This window comes from Dipodomys ordii, unplaced genomic scaffold (assembly GCF_000151885.1).
Source record: "Dipodomys ordii isolate 6190 unplaced genomic scaffold, Dord_2.0 Scaffold26, whole genome shotgun sequence".
NCBI lineage: Eukaryota > Metazoa > Chordata > Mammalia > Rodentia > Heteromyidae > Dipodomys > Dipodomys ordii.
This window is the reverse complement of record NW_012267242.1, coordinates 11,748,044-11,768,481: the sequence shown is the minus strand read 5'-3', so window position 1 is coordinate 11,768,481 and position 20,438 is coordinate 11,748,044. Positions and strand designations below refer to the sequence as shown.

Here is a 20,438-nt window from a genome sequence, read left to right as displayed (position 1 = left end):
TGGTAGAGCACTCGCCTTGAGCTGAAGAGCTGAGGGACAGCGCCCAGGCCCAGAGTTCAAGCCCCACGACCGACCAAAAAAAAAAAGAAGTTGTGCCTTCTTTTTTTTGTCAGTCATATAGCTTGAACTCTGGGCCTGGGTGCTGTCCCTAAGCTCTTCAGCTTAAGGCAAGCACTCTTGCATTTGAGCCACTTCCAGTTTTCAGGTGGTTAATTGGAGATAAGAGTCTCAAAGACTTTCCTTCCCAGGCTGGCTTTGAACTGTGATCCTCAGATCTCAGCCTCCTGAATTGCTAAGACGTGAGCCACTGGTGCCTGGCAGAACCTGTGCCTTCTGAAGTCATTAATTAATTACCTCCACAATAGAGTTCATTTGATCATTAACATTATTAACATCTTTGTTAAAATGACAAAATCCATGAACTTCACAAAAACCTTTTTTTTGGGGCGGGGGAGAAGAGGTGGAAAGGGAGGTAGAAACTTCCCTCCCTTTTCCTTATTTATGCAGCACTTTTTTGCAGTGCATGCTGGTACTGGCCTGCTTGAATTCAGGGCCTGGACACTGTCACTGAGCTTTTTCCACTCAAGGCAGGAACTCTACTACTTTTAGCCACAGCCCCAATTCTAGGTTTTCACTGGTTAATTGGAGATAAAAGTAAAGGAGGGCCTTAGTTTAAGCCCTAGTACCAGCACAAAAAGAGAAAAAGAGAGAAAAAGAAGAGACAAAGGATGGTAAAGGCACATTTTTGGAAACAATTAAGAGACATTTCTGCTAATCTTACCCAGTCTGTGGTGAATGGGGCACCATTTGCCATCAATGTTCTTACTTCGTCATCTTGGCCTTTTCTTGCTGCTTCTAACAACCTCTTCCCCAAGTCCACCAAAGACATCTTTATGCATAGGAACAAAAGGTTTTGGGTGGCTAAAATTCAAACAAAAGGAAATAAGTCTATAAAATGTTTTTAGAAGACTTCTTATAATAAATGCATGTGTACATGATACATCTCAAGTAGACTGTCTCGGGTCCAGGAAAGTGGCTTAATGGTAGAGTGCTTACCTAGCATGCAAGAAGCCCTGGGTTCAATTTGTCAGCACCACATAAACAGAAAAAGCCAGAAGTGGTGCTGTGGCTTAAGTGGTAGAGTGATAGTCTTGAGCAAACAAAGCTAAGGGACAGTACCCAGGCCCTGAGTCCAAGACTCAGGACTGGCAGGCATGCAGGCACAGACACACACATCAAGCAGACTGTCTGGTAGTCCCTTTTTTTTTTTGGTCGGTCATGGGGCTTGAACTCTGGGCTTGGGCACTGTCCCTATGCTCTTCAGCTCAAGGCGAGCACTCTACCGCTTGAGCCACAGTGCGACTTCCAGTTTTCAAGTGGTTTATTTAAGATAAGAGTCTCATGGACTTTCCTGCCCAGGCTGGCTTTGAACCAAGATGCTCAGATCTCAGCCTCCTGAGTAGCTAGGATTACAGGCGTGAGCCACCAGCACCTGGTGGTAGTCCCTTCTTTTCTATCTCAACTAATACAAACCAGATATTTGGGCAAAGTTTTGGACTCTAAACAATAGTTCCCTCACTTTTAATCTCTAGACCATTACTATACACACACACACACACACACACACACACACACACACACACGACACAGTACAACCTTCCTAATATAAAGAATCCATAAAACAGCCGGGCGCCGGTGGCTCATGCCTGTAATCCTAGCTACTCAGGAGACTGAGATCTGAGAATCGCGGTTCAAAGCCAGCCCGGGCAAGAAAGACCGTGAGACTCCTATCTCCAATAAACCACCAGAAAAAAACAGAAGTGGCGCTGTAGCTCAAGTGGTAGAGCGCTAACCTTGAGCTGAAGAGCTGAGGGACAGCGCCCAGGCCCAGAGTTCAAGCCCCATGACCAAGAACAACAACAACAAAAAGAATCCATAAAACAGAATTTCATTCCATTGAAATGACTCATGGAGAATAGGAGTTTAGAAAACACACTGCAGGGCTGGGAAGGTGGCTCAATGGTAGAGCGCTTGCCTTGCATGCATGAGGCCCTGGGTTCGATTCCTCAGCACTATATAAGCCGGAAGTGGCACTCTGGCTCAAGTGGTAGAGCGCTAGCCTTGAGCTAAAGAGCTGAGGGACAGTATCCAGGCCCAGAGTACAGCCCCATGACCAAGAAGAAAACAAAACAAAAAACACACACTGCAGGGCTGGGAATGTGGCTTTGTGGTAGAATGCTTGCCTAGCATGCATGAAGCCCTGAGTTTGATTCCTCAGTACCACATAAACAGAAAAAGCCAGAAATGGGCTGGGAAGGTGGCTCAGTGGTAGAGTGCTTGCCTTGCATGCCAGAAGCCCTGGGTTTGATTCCTCAGCACCACATAAGCAAAAAGAAAAAAGCTGAAAGTGGTGTTGTGGCTCAAGTGGTGCTGAAAGTGGTGTTGTGGCTCAAGTGGTAGAGCGCTAGCCTTGAGCTGAAGAGCTGAAGGACAGTGCCCAGGCCCAGAGTTCAGGCCCCATGACCGGACCCCTACCCCCCAAAAAAAGAAAAAGCCAGAAGTGTTGTTATGGCTTAAGTGGTAGAGTGCTAGCTTTGAACTGAACTGCTCAGGGACAGCGCCCAGGTCCCGAGTTCAAGCCCCAAGAGTGACAAAAAAAAAAACAAACGAAAACCCAGAGTGCAAAGTAATAAAACATTCATCCTGGTTCTAAGCAGGATGCAAAAAGGATGCCCATGGTGAAGCTTTTTTTTTTTTTTTTTGTCGGTCGTGGGGCTTGAACTCTGGGCTTGGGAATGGTGAAGCTTTTACTTGATGAAAATTATTAGATTCCTTATTAGCAAATGATTTATTGCCAGTCCCGAGATTTGAATTGGGCCTGGGCTTTGTCCCTGAGCTTTCGTGTTCAAGGCTAGCATTCTACCAACTGAGCCATAGCTCTACTTCTGGCTTTTTTAGTGTTTAATTGGAAATGAGACCCTCATGGACTTTCCTACCCAGGCTGGCTTCAAACTTGATCCTCAGATCTCAGCCTTCTGAGTAGCTAGGATTAAGGCGTAAACCATGGGAGCCTAGCTTACTTTTTCCCCCTCCTGTTCCAGGGATCCAACCAGGACCTCTCATCTGTTAGGCAAACGCTCTCTGAGGTATACTCTTGCCCCTCATTTTTCTTTCTGGAGGTGTATAGGTCTTTAGATGCCACAATGGAATAGGATACATCAAGGGTTCTAAATTAAGTTTTATCTATTCATCTTTTTTTTTTTTTTTTTTTGGTCATGGGGCCTGAACTCTGGGCCTGGGTGCTATCCCTTAGCTCTTTGGCTCAAGGCTAGCACTCTACCACTTGAGCCACAACACCACTTCCAGGTTTTTCTGCTTATGTGGTGCTGAGGAATCGAACCCAGGGCCTCATGCATGCAAAGCAAGCATTCTACCACTGAGCCACCTTCCAGCCCCCATCTTTTTTTTTTTTAATATAACCGTGATATAATAAGGACCACAATGTATAGAGGGCAAATTCCTAGTAGTTAAATACTCATCTGCTTAAGCTAGCAGTTAAAATCTGGTTCATGGACCAATTCACAGTTTTTCAGGGATCCATAGGCCAAAACATCTGCCTTTTTCACTGTTAAGATTGCTTGTGTTTTAGCAGAAATCAAGTTGTGAAACAAACTTATTGTATTCTTTTTTCCTTCATTTTTGGAAATGTTTTTATTTACTTGTCTTCTATTTATTTTTCTACTTATGTTTTTATTTTTATTTTTTATTGTGCAAATACCGTACAGAGGGGTTACAATTACATGGGCAAGATAATGAGTACATTTCTTATCAAGCATTGTAGCCTCCTCCTTTATTTCCCCTTCCCATCCCTTCCCATCCTCCCCCTTGCCCCCCACTTATTGTATTCTTTACTGGTATGTTCTTTGAGAAAGAGGGGCTGGGAGGCCAATTCTACTTCAGAATATCCTGGACGCAATAGTAAACATTACTAACTTTATTGATTTTTTTTGGGGGGGGTTGGGGGGTTGGGGGCCTGAACTCTGGGCCTGGGCGCTTGTCCCTCAGCTCTTCACCCCAAGGCTAGGGCTCTACCACTTGAGCCACAGCGCCACTTCTGCCTTTTTTTTTTTCTGCTTATGTGGTGCTGAGGAATTGAACCCAGGGCCTCATGCATGCAAAGCAAGCACTCTACCACTGAGCCACCTTCCCAGCCCTTTATTAAATTAACATCCAAATGAGTGTTTTTAATTCCTGTAACAGAAAGGGAAATAACATATAAAGCACTTCTGTATGCCGAAATACAACAGGTTTCTTGGGAAACAGGATTGTGCAATTAAGTTGCAAACTGAAGTAACTGCTTTTATTACTTAGCACCATTAGTATTTTTTATTTTATTTTTATTTATTCAATTTTGTTGGTCATGGGGATTGAACTCTGGGCTTGGGTGCTCTCCCTGCACTCTTTAGCTCAAGGCGAGCTCTCTACCACTTGAGCCACTTCTGGTTTTCTAGTGGTTTATTGGAGATAAGAGTCTCATGGATTTTCCTCAGCCTCCTGAGTAGCTAGGATTACAGGCATGAACCACTGGCACTGGGTTATTAGTATTATTTTTAATGCTGGTCCTGGGGCTAGAAGTCAGGGTCTGGGCACTGTATCTGAGCTTTTGTGCTATAGACTAGAGCTCTATCACTTGAGCCATAGCTCCTCTTCTGGATCTTTTGGTGCTTACTTGGAGATAGACTCACAGGTTTTCCTGCCTGGGCTTGCTTCAAACTGTGAACCTTAGATCTCAGCCTCCTCAGTAGCTAGGATTACAGGTGTGCACCAATGGTACCCGGCATTAACACCATTTTTTGGGGGGCGGTCCGGTTGTGGGGCCTGAACTCTGGGCCTGGGTTCTGTCCCTCAGCTCTTCAGCTCAAGGCTAGCGCTCTACCACTTGATCCACAGCGCCACTTCCGGCTTTTTTCTTTTTGCTTATGTGGTGCTGAGGAATCGAACCCAGGGCCTCGTGCATGCAAGGCAAGCGCTCTACCACTGAGCCACCTTCCCAGCCCATCCGTGGGACTCTTATCTCCAATTAACCACCAGAAAACTGGAAGTGGCGCTGTGGCTCACGTGGCAGAGCACTTGCCTTGCGCTGAAGAGCTGAGGGACAGTGCCCAGGCCCAGAGTTCAAGCCCTACCACCGACAAAAAGAAAAGAAAAAAAGAAAACAGAAAACAAGTAAAGAAACTAAGAAACTGAGATCTGAAGCTCCCAGTTCAAAGCCAGGCAGGAAAGTATGAGATGGTGCCCACACCCTGAGTTCAAGCCTCAGTAACAGCCAAAAAAAAAACAAAAAAAAAAAAACATGCTCCTGTGGGAAACTAAGATCTGGAGGACAGTGGTTTGAAGCCAATACATGCAGAAAGGTTCACTCAAGCTATGGGTTGAGGGGGAAGCTGAACTCCGTGGCATGTGCCTGTGATCTCAGAAACAATGGGAAGCCTAAAGTAGATACAATTTTGGTTTAAGCCCATTTCCAGGCAGGAAATATAAACCTATCTCAAATACAGTCAGGAAAAAACAAGGACTAGAGATTGTGGTTCAAGTAGTAGAATGCCAGCCCTGAGCAACAACAAGGCCCTGAGTCTAAACCTCAGTACTGCCCAAAACAAAAAGACACCAAACCCAGTGCAGCAGCTCATATCTGTAATCCCAACTACCCAGGAGGTAGAAATCAGGACTTCAAGGGCAGCTCAGGCAAAGAGTTACTGAGACCCTTACCTCTTTCAGTCTTTGAGACTACCTATTTCTACAAATAAGCAGGGTGTGGTAGCCTGTACCTATGATTCTAGCTACAACTACATGAGAAGCATATGTAGGAGGAGCATGAGCTGAGGCTAGCTCGCAAAATACAAGACACATCTGAAAAATATAGTGAAAAAAGGCTGGGAGTATGACTCAAGAGGTAGAACACCCGCCTAGCAAGCACAAAGCTCTGAGTTCAAACTGCTCAATTCCCAAAATGTTTTTTAGAAAACTTGAATCTACCATCGTGAGCTTGATAGCTTACTACTAAAGACTTTTGACAGAATTAGTGGTGATAGTAATGTGATTTTTGATACTGTACAATGAAATGAAATGAATCAACATTTGGAATTACACAATTTTGTAAGCCAATGCTTTTCCAAAGACCAATATTTGATGACAGACAAGTGCTTTAGAGTACAGAGTAAGAAAGTTCATTGATATGATTTCCAATTTCTCATTTCAACTAATTTTTTTATTCCCTTTTTATTTTGTCTGCTTTTTTAGTAGCATAAATAAGTTATACAAGGGGGGGTTCATATTACATGCCCATATATACATATAATGTCCCCTTTCATCCTTGCTTCCCTCTTGTAACTAACTTTTAAGAAAAATCTAGCACAGGGGCTGGGAAGGTGGCTCAGTGGTAGAGTGCTTGCCTTGCATGCCTGAGGCCCTGGGTTCGATTCCTCAGCACCACATAAGCAAAAGACAAAAGCGGAAGTGGCGCTGTGGCTCAAGTGGTAGAGCGCTAGCCTTGAGCTGAGGAGCTGAGGGACAGCGCCCAGGCCTAGAGTTCAGGCCCCACGACCGGACCCCCCCCCCAAAAAAAAAAAAAGAAAGAAAAATCTAGCACAGAATATAGTCCAGGACTGGGAAGGTGGCTCAGTGGTAGAGTGTTTGCCTTTCATGCATGAGGCCCTGGGTTTGATTCTTCAGCACCACTAAGCAGAAAAGGCACTGTGGCTCAAGTGGTAGAGCACTAGCCTTGAGCTGGAGAGCTGAGGGACAGCACCTAGGCCCAGAGGTCAGGCCCTACAACCAAATGTAGTCCAGTGGTAGAGTGCTTATCTTGCATGCAGGGCCCTGGGTTTGATTGCTAGCACCATAAATAAAAGGACCATTTTTCAAGTTTTGATGCAGCATCAAAGCAAACCTACAATTATCTGACAAAGGTATTAAAAAGCTGGGTGTGGTAGCAAATGCCTGTAATTTCAGTGTTTGGGAGATGGAGGCAAGGAAGACAGAGGCCAACCTGGGCCATTTGGCAAGAATGTCCAATGTGGATGAGTACTGTTCTACTCTGCCATTCTTTCTGCACCAGAATGGAATGAGTTTTCTAAAACCATGCCTATCACAGAGTTTAGACATCAAGCAATTAAATGAGCTGAAGATGGTCAAGTGATTCATTTGCATAGGAACTGATACACAAACCTGAATGCCTACTCTGTACATGTATGATAACTGACATTTCATGTAGGATCATTTTGATAATTAAGAAAATTGTCTTAAAACAACAACAACAAAAAAAAAAAAACAGCTGAATATAACTGTGGATGCCTGTAATTCCTGCAACCTAGGATCAAGACTTCCAGGGCAATCAGGCAACAGTGGCTTATGCCTGTAATCCCAGCAATTAAGAAGGCTAATATCTGAGGATCTCAGTTCAAGGGCAGCCCAAACAGAAATGTCTGTGATACTCTTATTTCTAAAATGAACTACAAAAAAAAAAAAAAGCTAGCCGGGCGCTGGTGGCTCACGCCTGTAATCCTAGCTACTCAGGAGGCTGAGATCTGAGGATCGCGGTTCAAAGCCAGCCCGGGCAGGAGAGACCGTGAGACTCCTATCTCCAATAAAGCACCAGAAAACCGGAAGTGGCGCTGTAGCTCAAGTGGTAGAGTGCTCGCCTTGAGCTGAAGAGCTGAGGGACAGCGCCCAGGCCCAGAGTTCAAGCCCCACGACCGACAAAAAAAAAAAAAAAAGCTAAAAGTAGAGCTGTGGCTAAAGTGGTAGAACTCTAGTCTTTTTTTTTTTTTTTGGGGGGGGGGTCCAGTCGTGGGGCCTGAACTCTGGGTGCTGTCCCTCAGCTCAAGGCTAGTGTTCTACCACTTGAGCCACAGCACCACTTCCAGCTTTTTTCTTTTTGCTTATGTGGTGCTGAGGAATCGAACCCAGGGCCTCATGCATGCTAGGTAAGCGCTCTACTACTGAGCTACCTTCGCAGGCTAGAACTCTAGTCTTCAGGTTCAACAGAACTCAAGGACAGTGCTCAGGCCCTGAGTTCAAACCCCAGGACCAACACACAAACAAATAAAGAAGCCAGGCAGTGGTGGCTCACGCCTATAATCCTAGCTACTCAGGAGGCTGAGATCTGAGGATCACAGTTAAAAGCCAGCCCGGGCAGGAAAATCTATGAGACTCTTATCTCCAGTGGCGCTGTGGCTTAAGGGGTAGAGCACTTGCCTTGAGCAGAAGAGCTGAGGGACAGCACCCAAGCCCCCAGAGTTCAAGCCCCAAGGTGGCGTATGTGGGGGGGGGTGGAGACAAAGAGAGGTCATATTTAGATCGAGACAGAGAGAGGTCATATTTAGATCAGTTGCCATTTAGTGGTAGTGATATCTGACTTACAAATAGTATCTTTTAGTGCTGGGAAGGTGGCTCAGTGGTAGAGTGCTTGCCTTGCATGCACGAGGCCCTGGGTTCGATTCCTCAGCACCACACAAGCAAAAAGAAAAAAGCCAGAAGCGGCGCTGTGGCTCAAGTGGTAGAGCACTAGCCTTGAGCTGAAGAGCTGAGGGACAGCACCCAGGCCCAGAGTTCAGGCCCCACGACCGGACCCCCAAATAGTATCTTTTAGCTGGGCACCCACAGTTCACACCTATAATCTTACTACTACTCAGGAGGCTAAGATCTGAGGATCATAGTTCAAAGCCAACCTGGGCAGGAAAGTCCATGAGACTTTTTTCTTTTTTTTTGGTCAGTCATCGGGCTTGAACTGTAGGCCTGGGCGCTGTCCCTCAGCTCTTCAGCTCAAGGTGAGCACTCTACCACTTGAGCCACAGCGCCGCTACTGGTTTTCAGGTGGTTAAATGTAAATAAGTGTCTCACAGATTTTCCTGCCTGGGCTGGCTTTCATTGTGATCCTCAGGTCTCAGCCTCCTGAGTTTCTAGGATTACAGGTGTGAGCCATTGGCACCTGCCTAGGAGACTTTTATCCCCAATTAATCACAGAAAAAGCCAGAAGTGGTGCTGTGGCTCAAAGTGGTAGAGCACTAGACTTAAACAAAAGGAGTGCAGAGACAGTGCCCAGACCCAGAGTTTAAGCCCGAGGACTGGGGAGGGAGGAGATCATTTTCTTTCAGGCCCAAGACTGGGACTCAAAGTGAGTACCTGCTGCCATATTTATTCATTGGCTAACAGTCTACCAACTGATCCACACATACCAGTTTTAAAAAGCATTATCGGGGGCTGGGACGGTGGCTCAGTGGTAAATCGCTTGCCTTCCATGCATGAGGCCCTGCGTTCGATTCCCCAGCACCACATAAGAAAATAAAGCTAGAAGTGGCGCTATAGCTCAAGTGGTAGAGTGCTAGCCTTGAGCTGAAGAGCTGAGGGACAGCGCCCAGGCCCAGAGTTCAGGCCCCACAACCGGACCCAAAAAATAAGTAAATAAAAATAATAAATAAATAAATAAAAAGCATTATCGCCAGGCACTGGTGGCTCACGTCTGCAATTCTAGCTACTGAGGAGGCTGAGATCTGAGGATCATGGTTCAAAGCCAGCCTGGGCAGGAAAGTCCATGTGACTCTTATCTCCAATTAATCACCAGAAAACTGGAAGTGGCACTGTGGCTCCAGTGGTAGAGTGCTCGCCTTGAGCTGAAGAGCTAAGGGACAGCACCCAGACCCAGAGTTCAAGATCTACCACCACCAACAACAAAAAGCACTAAGTATCTATATGAAGGCAACTCTTAATCTCTTTTGCTTCTCTTAAATGCTGAACTACAAGTTTGTGCCACAAAACTCATCTGCAATCTCATTCTTTAACCATGAAAAAGACTTTTTTTTTCCCTTTGTATTACTAGGATTTGATCTCAGGGCCTTGTGCTTTCTAGACAGGAACTCTACCCGACCTGAGCCAACCCTTTTTGATTTAGTTGCTTTTCAAGTAGGGTCTCACATTTCTTCCCGTGGACAGCTTATTTTATGCCACCCTCACAGGTGAGGATTACAAATGAACACCACCACACCCTGCTTGGCCTCAAATCATTCTTCTGATCTCTACCTCCCAAGCAGCTAAGATTACAAGCATAAACCATTGTGCCCAGCTGGGAAGCCTATTTCTTATTATACAGAGATATAATTAAACTTTGAAGTTAGAATGTAAATAGGCCCTTATGTCCTCACCCTGGTATAAAAGAGCATCTTAGAAATGTGTTCTTTTCTTGCTCTTTCCCAAGTTACTGGGTAACCGTTTTTTGTTGGTCGTGGGGCTTGAACTCTAGGCCTTGGAGCTGTCCCTAAGCTTTTGTGCTCAAAGCTAGCACTCTATCACTTTAGAACGTGGGCCACTTCCAGTTTTCTAGTAGTTAATTGGGAGATAAGAGTCTCATGGGTTTTCCTGTCTGGGCTGGCTTCAAATCTCAGCCTCCTAAGTAGCTAGAATTACAGATGTGAGCCACCAGTGCCCTCCAAGTAATGGGGTTGTTTTTTTGTTTTGTCTTTTTGTTCAGTGTGTGTGTATGTGTGTGTGTGCTGGTATTGGGGCTTAAACTGAGGGCCTAGGGCTCTGAGTGCTTTTTCACTCACTTGTGCCATTTGGCTTGTCTTTTCCCTGGTTAACTGAAGATAAGAATGGTGAAGATTTGTCTGCCCAGGCTGGCCTTGAACCTTGGATTGTCAGATCTCAGTCTTCTGAGTAACTAAGATTATAGGTATGAACTACTGGCAACTGGCTAAGTTACTCTGGATTTAACCTGAAGTACCTATCTGAAGGAAAATGTATTTTTAAGTAATAATGTTGGGGGCAGTGGGACTCTCCCAGTCATTCTCCCAGTACCCTATGTCAAGAGAAAAATCTAGACGATTTTACTAACAAATAAAAAACATTTTCCTTTAGTGGATTTACTTTCACTTCTATCAAATAAGAAAACAAGGGACTGGGAAGGTGGCTCAGTGGTAGAGTGCTTGCCTCGCATGCATGAGGCCCTGGATTCAATTCCTCAGCACCACATAAGCAGAAAAAGCCGGAAGTAGCATTGTGGCTCAAATGGTAGAGCGCTAGCCTTGAATTGAAGAGCTGTGGGACATGGCCCAGGCTGAGTTGAAACCCCATGACCAATAAAACAAAAAATAAAAAATAAATAAAATAAAACCTGGGCCAGGAATGTGGCTTAGTGGTAGAGTACTTGCCTAACCTGCATGAAACCCTGGGTTCGATTCCTCAGTACCACATAAACAGAAAAAGCTGAAAGTGGTGCTGTGGTAGCCCTGACCACTGAGGCGCTCAGGGACAGAGCCCAGGCCCTGAGTTCAAACCTGAGGACTAGCAAAAATAAATAAATAAATAAAACCACCTGGTGTAATGTGTAGCATTCTCCCCTCTGTCCTCCCCCACCCATTCTGGTGATTGAGTCAAGGGCCTCAAGAAAGCACTACAAGCTACCACTGAGCTATCTATACCCCTAGCCCTGCCTCATAGGCCCTGTGAATAAAATAACAAAGCACAAAGCACCCATTCCACCTCCCTAATAAAAACACAAGAACTTCCAGTAAGTGTGTTTTAATAACTATGAAGTATTTGAGCCAACACAGCACTCTATTATCAAAGAGTAATTACTTTTGTTTACATAATAACTTGGAGTAAGATAGTTGTCTTTATCAAAAACACGTTGGAAAATGGTGTTAAAGATCATCTCTTGGGCTGGGAAGGTGGCTCAGTGGTAGAGTGCTTGCCTTGCATGCATGAGGCCCTGGGTTCGATTCCTCAGCACCACATAAGCAGAAAAAGCCAGAAAAGATGCTATGGCTCGAGTGGTAAAGTACTAGCCTTGAGCTGAAGAGCTGAGGGACAGTGCAGTGCTCAGGCCCAGAGTTGAGGCCCCATGACTCTCCTGGTCTAGGGTGGATCAAATGGTACCATGAACATATGGTTACAGATCATCAAAAAATAGTTAAAATTGTTCAAGGTAGACTGCAGAATGTCCTTTTCAATAGATGGTGAAGACAGACAGAAGACAGTAGAAAAGAACCTTTATGGGACGAGGGAGAAGAACAGAGTGATGGTTCAAGGAAATCTGTAAGAATAGGAGAAAATTAGAGAGGGAAACAATTGCAGAATCCATGGAAACGACTTTTTTTTTTTTTTTTTTTTGCAGCTGTGTAAGTCCCCACTGGGCGGCCAGCTGCACAAACAACGGTGCAAGCACTGAGGGTGGGGCCAGGATCGCTCGGGTTCAGATTACAGAGCTGGCTAAATGCTCAAATGATTCCTGAAACCAGAGCGCAAGGGGTCTCCGTCTGCTCCTCTATCACAAACCCCCCTCTGTGCTTCACACCTAGATTTTCGTAGCAAAAGAGGAGGGTCAGTGTACGCATCCGGGAGCACTCACGTGGGAGCCCCTGCAGCCCCCACCCCACCCTACCCCGCCCCTCCGGCCTGGCCCTGCTCCGCGCCGCCCTCTAGTGGTCACCTCCGTGTCCTTGGGCTTCCCTTGGTCCAGCTCCCCGGCCCCAGGTCTTGCACCCACCCCCTACCTCACCTCCTTCCAGTCCCCTCCCCTTCCTCTCCACGGCATCCCCTTCCTCCGTCTCCCTCCCCCCGAGGGGTGGGGGGGTGTCGGCAGGTCGGGCCCCCACCAGTGTGGGGCCGGGCTGGGGAGCGGTCCTTGCCCCGGCCGGTCCCGTCCGCCCCTGGCCTCCCTCCCGCTCTCCCGCCCTCCCTCCCGACTCCATCTCTTCTTCCCCCTCACCTCCTCGTCCGGGACGCTGCCAGCTTCGCTGTCACCGAGCCCGCCAGTTTGGTCCTGTTTCTCTCTCTAGTTAAGACTCCCTGTCAGTGACGGCTGCTTTTTGTTTTTTTGGCTTTTTTTCATATATGTATATTTTGGGGGCCTCCCCCCCCCCCGCGTGGAGAAATGGAGGCATCAAAATGGCGGTCCCGGAAGTGGAGGCGCAGCCAATGCCTCGGCGGAAGAATCTGTGGAAGGGAACTGCCGAGAAGGCTCACGTTTCCCTGGGAAGGGGACTGACGAAGCACCCTCGAGGCTCATTTCTTATCTACTTGAGGCCGCCTAAGCCCCGGGGAAAGAGCGTGAGGGTCGCCTCTGGGTGGGACTATTTGCTGTGGCGGAGGGTTATTGATTACGCGCTCACGAGAATGTAGATCCGGCAGGGGACGGGCCGCGGTGGGGATTTTGGCGCCAAGAGCCTGGGAACCTCCACGGAAGATCCACCCGGGGTCTTTGGAGCTCCTCTCTCGGCCGGCTCTCCCCGGGGGAGCGGGGAGGGGAGGGCTGACTGAGGGGGGAACACCTTCTTTGTCCCAACCTTGGGTGGTAGTATTCGGGACATCCCTGGCTTTGCGAGTGAGGCAGGCTGTGCAGCCTGAGGGACACACTTGTACAGCCGCCATAGAAGCACCCTGCAGCAAGCTGTCAGACTCCCGAGACCTGCCTGTCCTTCTGGGCCCTGCAAGAGGATGGCCCATGGGTCCAAAGTTCTTTGTCACTTCACCTACTACAGAGTCGATCCTCATCTCCACAAGTCAGCAAAGGACCAGTCATTTACCTTTTCTGCTTCCAGAATGTACCTATCTATGTAGACATAGATTTGATTGTTCAGGGTGGACATTAGGAAACATTACAAGTCTCCCCTTCTAAGTTCTGTTCTCTCTTTTTTTTTTGGGGGGGGGGTCTGTCATGGGGTTTGAACTCAGGGCCTGATTTCTTTGCTCAAGGCTAGCACTGTACTACTTAGCCACAGTTCCACTTCTGGTTTTCTGGTGCACGCGGCTCCATGACAGTTTTTGTTTTGTTTTTGTTTTTTGTCAGTCATGGGTCTTGAACTGTAGGCCTGGGTACTGTTCCTCAGCTCTTCAGCTCAAGGTTAGTTAGTGCTCTTGAGCCACAGCACCACTTCTGCTTTTTCTGTTGATGTGGTGCTGAGGGAGGAATGGAACCCCAGGGCCTCATGCATTTGAGGCAAGCACTGTACCACTGAGCCACCTTCCCAGCCCCTCCATGAGACTTTTATCTCCAACTAGCCATCTCAAGGCCAGACATGGAACTGTGGCTTAAAATGGTAGCTGGCTACTCGAGTAAAAGCTCAAGGACAGTGCCCAGGCCCTGAGTTCAATCCCAACTGACAAAGAAAAAAGTATACTTTCCATATGGGTTATGTTCTCTCATTCCTGTGAATATTCTATTGTCTGGCTGTGCCTTTCATGTAGTAGGAAAACTACTTTTTTCATTTGCTTTTTTTTTTTGGCAGTCATGGGATTGAATTCTAGGCCTGGGTGCTGTCCTTCAGCTCTTCAGCTCAAGGTTAGAACTCTAGCACTTGAGCCACAGAATCTAACCCAGGGTTTCATGCATGCTAGGCAAGCACTCTACAACTGAGCCACCTTCCCAGCCCTGAAAACAGCTACTTGTAAGTTCCAAATAGTCTTTTGGAATGAGGTGAGAAATATGCACATAGCCAGGGCTCGGTGGTGCATGACTTTAATCCTAGCTACTCAGGAGGCTGAGATCTGAGGATTGCAGTGCAAAGCCAGCCCGGGCAGGAAACTCCGAGAAGCTCTTATTTCCAATAAATTTATTTTAAATAAATCCAGAAAACTAGAAGTGGCATGTGGCTCAAGTGGTAGAGCACTAGCCTTTAGCTGAAGAGCTGAGGGACAGTGCCCAGGCCCAGAGTTCAAGCCCCACAACTGACGAAAGAAAGAAAGGAAGGAAGGAAAGAGATCAAGAAAGAAAGAAATCAAGAAAGAAAGAAGCACATAACATTTAATCAAATTAATTTCTTAGGCACCTAAGAAAATTACTACTTGAGGGGCTGAGAATGTGGCTCAGTGGTAGAATGCTTGCCTTGCATGCATGAGCCCCTGGGTTCAATTCCTCAGCACCACATTAGCAGAAAAAGCTGAACGTGGCACTGTGGTTCACATGGTAGAGTGCTAGATTTGAGCTGAAGAGCTGAGGGACAGCGTTCAGGCCCCAAGGATGGACCAAAAAAAAAGAAAGAAAGAAAATTACTACTTGAAACCTGTTGGTACTATAAGCAAGCAGAACTTTCTACTTTGTTAATCTTAAATTGAACTCACTTTTTGTTACCTACCTGTTCAACTTGAAATGCACCATATAATGTATAAATGCTATTCAAATTGTTCTTCCTCAAAGCTGAATATTAGAAAGATAAATGTATATGCTATGTCTGTGTGTAGTCAGGAGCAATTTCTGGGTGTGTACTGTTTCCCTGTGGGAAGAGAGAGACAACAAGAATCCAGCCTTGGGATTTAATGTCTTTATTAAATAAATGAGTAAATGGCAGCACAAATCAGCAGCAATATTTTGGAAGGGATGGGGAAACAAGGTATAGGGCCTGAGACCCATTGATCAGTATTGTATATTGAAAATTCAGGGAGAAGTGGGGAGACATATTAAAGACCAAACCCTCTGTTACATGACTGAGTCAAAACTTTACAAATTGTTCTAATGGAAGGGTAACTTTTTAACAATTAAAATATTTTTCCTCAGCTCTAGATTTCAGCACAGAGATAAGGGCAAAGTTGTAAAGTAAGTAAGCTAAGTTCTCTCGAGAAAGTACTTCAGTATTTCTGAAATGTTTCAGTATTTTCCCCTAGTTTCATTTTCCATGATGTATTATTTCCTCCATTTTTATTAAACTCTCCTCAAATTTTTTTTGGAATAGAATGTATTGTATGAAGGAGCAGACTCAAAAAAGCAAGAGTCTTATTACCTTAATATTTTAGAAATCCTACTTGTTTTGTAGCAAATATCTGGAAACTTCCACATTTTTACCCTTGAGGAAATATTTATTGGCCTAGATCAGGAATTAGGAAGATGTGAGTAATCTTTGACGCTGACTAAAATGGAATGAAATAACCCTCCATTTTTCTCTACTACACTACTCTTTAGTCCCCACCTTCTCCATAAACTCTGTTTTTCTGGGATTAATAATCCTGGAGTTTGGAGTGTGAGGAATCCCTGTTTATCAACTACTCCATTGGTTGAACCCTATACATTGTGAAGGCCTTTGAGAGAATTTGAGTACACAGATCATTCAGTAAATAAATAAATAAATAAATAAATAAATAAATATAGAGACACAATTCAACTGGCAAATTCATCAGCACCACCAACACAATAGAGAAAAGAGAACAAGATTGAAATGGGAAAGGACTTCAAAGGGAAGACAATAAAGGTAAGATCATGGGAGAGGTCTTAGCCTTAGAGCAAGTCCAAATCAAAGGAGTGGATGCTGGCAATGGGAGCTCTCCAGAAGTTGAAGGTGCTGTATTCAAGGAGACTATCACCTTCAGGGTTTTTCTCCTGATCTGCTGCAGTTGCTTGTCCGGTTACTTTGCCACGGCCGCTGTCTTTGATCTTGTAGGTAGATGTATCGGAGAGACCCAGGTCCTCCAACTCTGACAGATCCAGTTCTGGGATGGGCATCCTCCAGAAAAGAAAGGAGCTGTATTGGCTGCTCACAGGATCCCTCATAGCTTCCTAGGAAGAAACCACTTGTTATTCTTATTGATAAAACTCCCTGGTCTTTCCATACTCAAATTCCACATCCCCAGCTGGGCACTGGTGGCTTACACCTGTGATCTTAGCTACTCAGAAGGCTGAGATCTGAGGATTGTGATTTGAAGCCAGCCTGGACAGGAAAGTCCATGAGCCTCTAATCTTCAATTAAACACCAAAAAGTCAGAAATGGAGCTGTGATTCAAAGTGATAGAGTGCTTGCTAAGAGACAGCACCTAGGCCCTGAGTTCAAGTCCCAGGACTGGCACATATACAAAAAGTTTCCAGGGGCTGGGAAGGTGGCTCAGTGGTAGAGCGCTTACCTTGCATGCATGAGGCCCTGGGTTCGATTCCTCAGCACCACATAAGAAAAAAGAAAAAAAAAAGCCGGAAGTGGTGCTGTAGCTCAAGTGGTAGAGCGCTAGCCTTGAGCTGAAGAGCTGAGGGACAGCGCCCAGGCCCAGAGTTCAGGCCCCACAACCGGACCCAAAAAAAAAAAAAAAAAGTTTCCACACTCCCCACTTATCTCTATAAGTAATCCAAGATCCTCAAACAGGAACTTTTCTTCTATTATTTTCTATCATTTCCTAATTTTTCCTATATTGGTATGATTTATTTACTGACTACTGGATTGTTTATCTTGGATCTGATTTTTAAGTTCTAAAATCTGTTTCCCCTCTTCCTAGCAATAGTACAGCGTCTACTAATTGTACTTATGCTCATTGTCTTGTTCAACTCCTCCACTCTTCTACCTTAAAATACTTCCCAATTTTTTTTTTGGGTGGGGTCCAGTTGTGGTGCCTGAACTCTGGGCCTGGGCACTGTCCCTCAGCTCTTCAGCTCAAGGTTAGCGCTCTACCACTTGAGCCACAGCGTCACTTCTGGCTTTTTTCTTTTTGCTTATGTGATGCTGAGGAATCGAACCCAGAGCCTCATGCATGCAAGGCAAACACTCTACCACTGAGCCATCTTCCCAGCCCTACTTCCCAATTTTTTAAGGCTCCATTCAGGTCCTCTATCTAACTCTTGATATTTACAAGTAACTTTTTGGTTTTTGGTTTTTTGCAGGTCCTGGGGCTTGAACTTGGCTTGTGTGCTGTCCCTGAGCCTCTTTGTGTTCAAGGCTAGCGCTCCACCACTTGAGCCACAGCACCATTTCCAGCTTCTGAGTAGTTTATTGGAGATAAGAGTTTCACGGACTTTCCTGCCCAGGCTGGGCTTGAACTGGGATCCTCAGATCTCAGTCTCCTGAGTAGTTAGGATTACAGGCATGAGCTACCAAGCACTCAGCTACAAATAATTTTTTTCAGGTGGCACAATGTTCAAACCAAGGGCCTTGCTCTATCACTACACAAGGCTTCTATAACATTCTGCTTTGTATTTTCCTTCTTCTAAACCCTGCTATTAACTCATCTCTTCCAGAACAGCTTCCATTAACTTACTCAGCTCTGTCTACTCTACTCCCCCCTGCCTCTCCCTCCTCTGGAGAGTTTTACCTGACTTCATTTATGATTACAGATAATGGTTATGTGTTTATAGGATGGTCTTATCTCCTTGAATAGATTAAAAGTTTCCCTGAGGGTAAACTTTCCCAGTCTATTTTCTGAGTACTACAGGTGCTAGACTTGGCAGAAAACGACCTTCAAGGCTGCTGATTAATTTTCCTTCACTATTTAAGACCATAAATACTTTGCCAACTCTTACCTAGTACTTACTACACAGCAAAGTCTTGGTTTCTCTGTACTTTCTTCTTCTTTTTTTTCTTTTCTTTTTTTTTTTTTTCTTTTTGCCAGTCATGGCAAAACTCAGGACCTGGGCACTGTCCCTGAGCTTCTTTTTGCTCAAGGCTAGCACTTTAGCCACAGCTCCACTTCTGGCTTTTTCTGTTTATGTGATACTGAGGAATGGAACCCCAGGGCTTCATGCATATAGGTAAGCCCTCTACCACTAAGCCACATTCCCAGCCTGTAAACTGCTTTCTTTCAGACCAAAATCCAGTGCAAGAAAAAATTTTCTGGGCTGGGAAGGTGGCTCAGTGGTAGAGCATTTGCCTTACATGCATGAGGCCCAGGGTTCGATTCTTCAGCACCACATAAGCAAAAGAGAAAGTGGCTCTGTGGCTCAAGTGGTAGAGCGCTAGCCTTGAGCTAAAGAGCTGAGGGACAGCGTCCAGGCCCAGAGTTCAGGCCCCACGACCGGACCAAAAAAAAAAATTTTTTTTTTCTATGTTACTATAGGTTCTTTTATCCTAGTGCTAGAGTATCCCTAGCAAATTAACTGGAAATATTACTACTGAGCCACCTTCCCAGCCCAGACTGGAAATATTACTTAAGGAAGTAAAGTTTAGGTTGGAAGAAAATATTGTAAAAAAATTAGATATTTTCTACAATGCTTGATAAGAAATGTACTCATTATCTTGCCCATGTAATTGTAACTCCTCTGTACAGTATTTTCACAATAAAAAATAAATAAAAATTTAAAAAAAGAAAAAAATTAGATATTTTTCCTTTTAGTTATTGTTGTTGTTGGTTTGGGAGTTTAAACTCTGGACCTGGGCTCTGTCTCTCAGCTCTTCAGCTCAAGGGTAGCACTCTACACTTGAGCCACAATGCTACTTCTGGGGTCTTTTTGGTAGTTTATTGGAGAGTTTCACAGTCTCTCCTACATGGGCTGGCTTTGAACCTAGATTCTCAGATCTCAGCCTCCTAAGTAGTTAGGATTATAGGAGTAAGCCACCATCACCCTGCCCTGAGCAACTTTTCCTTAAGACTAGCACTCTCCCATTTTGAGCTACAATACCTATTCCAGCTTTTTCTATGATTAATTGGAGATAAGAGTCAAGGATTTTCCTGCCCAGGCTGTCTTTGAACTGTGATCCTCAGATCTCAGCCTCCTGAGTTGCTAGGCATAAGCCACTGGCACCTGGTTTTATTTTTCCATATTTTAATGTTACGTAGTTCTATCACCCTTTCTGTTCATCCTATCTGTGTCCTGCCCGATGTTCTATGACTATAGCTCCCTGGAGCTTCCACCCTGTTGCTTACTAGCTAAGGAAAGGGGTAAGAAGCTTTCGTTGAAATGTTCCCAAAGGAGCAGAAAGAACATTCCGCTGCCTCCAAAAATAGAACCCTAAGTTTGAAAAAGCTTTTTCTCCAGCATACTCCATGGGCTCTCACCAAGCCTAAGACGTCTAAATAGTGGCCTTAAGTAGGTTCCAAAATGCTTCCATATAATGTGAAATGTAGGAAAAGAAATCCTTTTAATTTAGAACACAACACAATGAGCTGCAAGAGTGTAGAGGTTTTAGGGGTGCTAGGTGGGTAGACTAGATTTACTTATTTATTTACAGGATCTACAACTAAAAAGTTAGGCAAGGGCTGGGAAGGTGGCTCAGTGGTAGAGCGCTTGCCTTGCATACCTGAGGCCCTGGGTTCGATTCCTCAGCACCACATAAGAAAAAAGCCGGAAGTGGCACTGTGGCTCAAGTGGTAGAGTGCTAGCCTTGAGCTGAAGAGCTGAGGGACAGCGCCCAGGCCCAGAGTTCAGGCCCCACAACTGGACCCCCCCCCAAAAAAAAAAAAAGTTAGGCAAGCCAGCCTTGAGTTTGTGATTCTCCTGCCTCAGCCTTCCAAGTAGGATTAAAGGATGTGTCACCGGAATCCTAGTTGCCTGTGTAGTAATGCAGGCCTATAATCCCAGTAATTGGGAAGCAAAGAGAGAAGGCTAATAAGGGCTACATGTCGAGTTCCAGCCCAGCCAATGTCCCATAGCAAGACCCTTTCCCAAAGAACAAAACAAACCATGGGCTGGGAAGGTGGCTCAGTGGTAGAGCGCTTGCCTTGCATGCATGAGGCCCTGGGTTTGATTCCTCAGCACCACA

The 20,438-nt window shown here is 45.4% G+C and overlaps 2 protein-coding genes across 3 annotated transcripts in view; both read right to left on the bottom strand.

The window, feature by feature from the left end:
- Gabpb2 (GA binding protein transcription factor, beta subunit 2) overlaps positions 1 to 13,130 on the bottom strand; it is a 40,748-nt gene extending 27,618 nt beyond the window's left edge. The window contains exons 1-2 of the mRNA XM_013015007.1: positions 12,764 to 13,130; positions 782 to 921 (exon numbers count right to left, since the gene is read on the bottom strand). Coding sequence (XP_012870461.1) covers positions 782 to 889 — 108 coding nt within the window. The 5' untranslated portion in view covers positions 890 to 921; positions 12,764 to 13,130. The remainder of the gene's footprint in view (positions 1 to 781; positions 922 to 12,763) is intronic.
- A 2,031-nt stretch (positions 13,131 to 15,161) lies between these two features.
- The window catches only part of Mllt11 (myeloid/lymphoid or mixed-lineage leukemia; translocated to, 11), an 11,067-nt gene continuing 5,790 nt past the window's right edge, over positions 15,162 to 20,438 (bottom strand). Inside the window, exon 2 of one of the 2 annotated variants that reach the window (XM_013015293.1) lies at positions 15,162 to 16,536. In XM_013015293.1, coding sequence (XP_012870747.1) covers positions 16,262 to 16,534 — 273 coding nt within the window. In that variant the 5' untranslated portion in view covers positions 16,535 to 16,536 and the 3' untranslated portion in view covers positions 15,162 to 16,261. Of the gene's footprint in view, positions 16,541 to 20,438 lie in introns of both variants that reach the window. The other variant, XM_013015292.1, reaches the window with a different exon arrangement.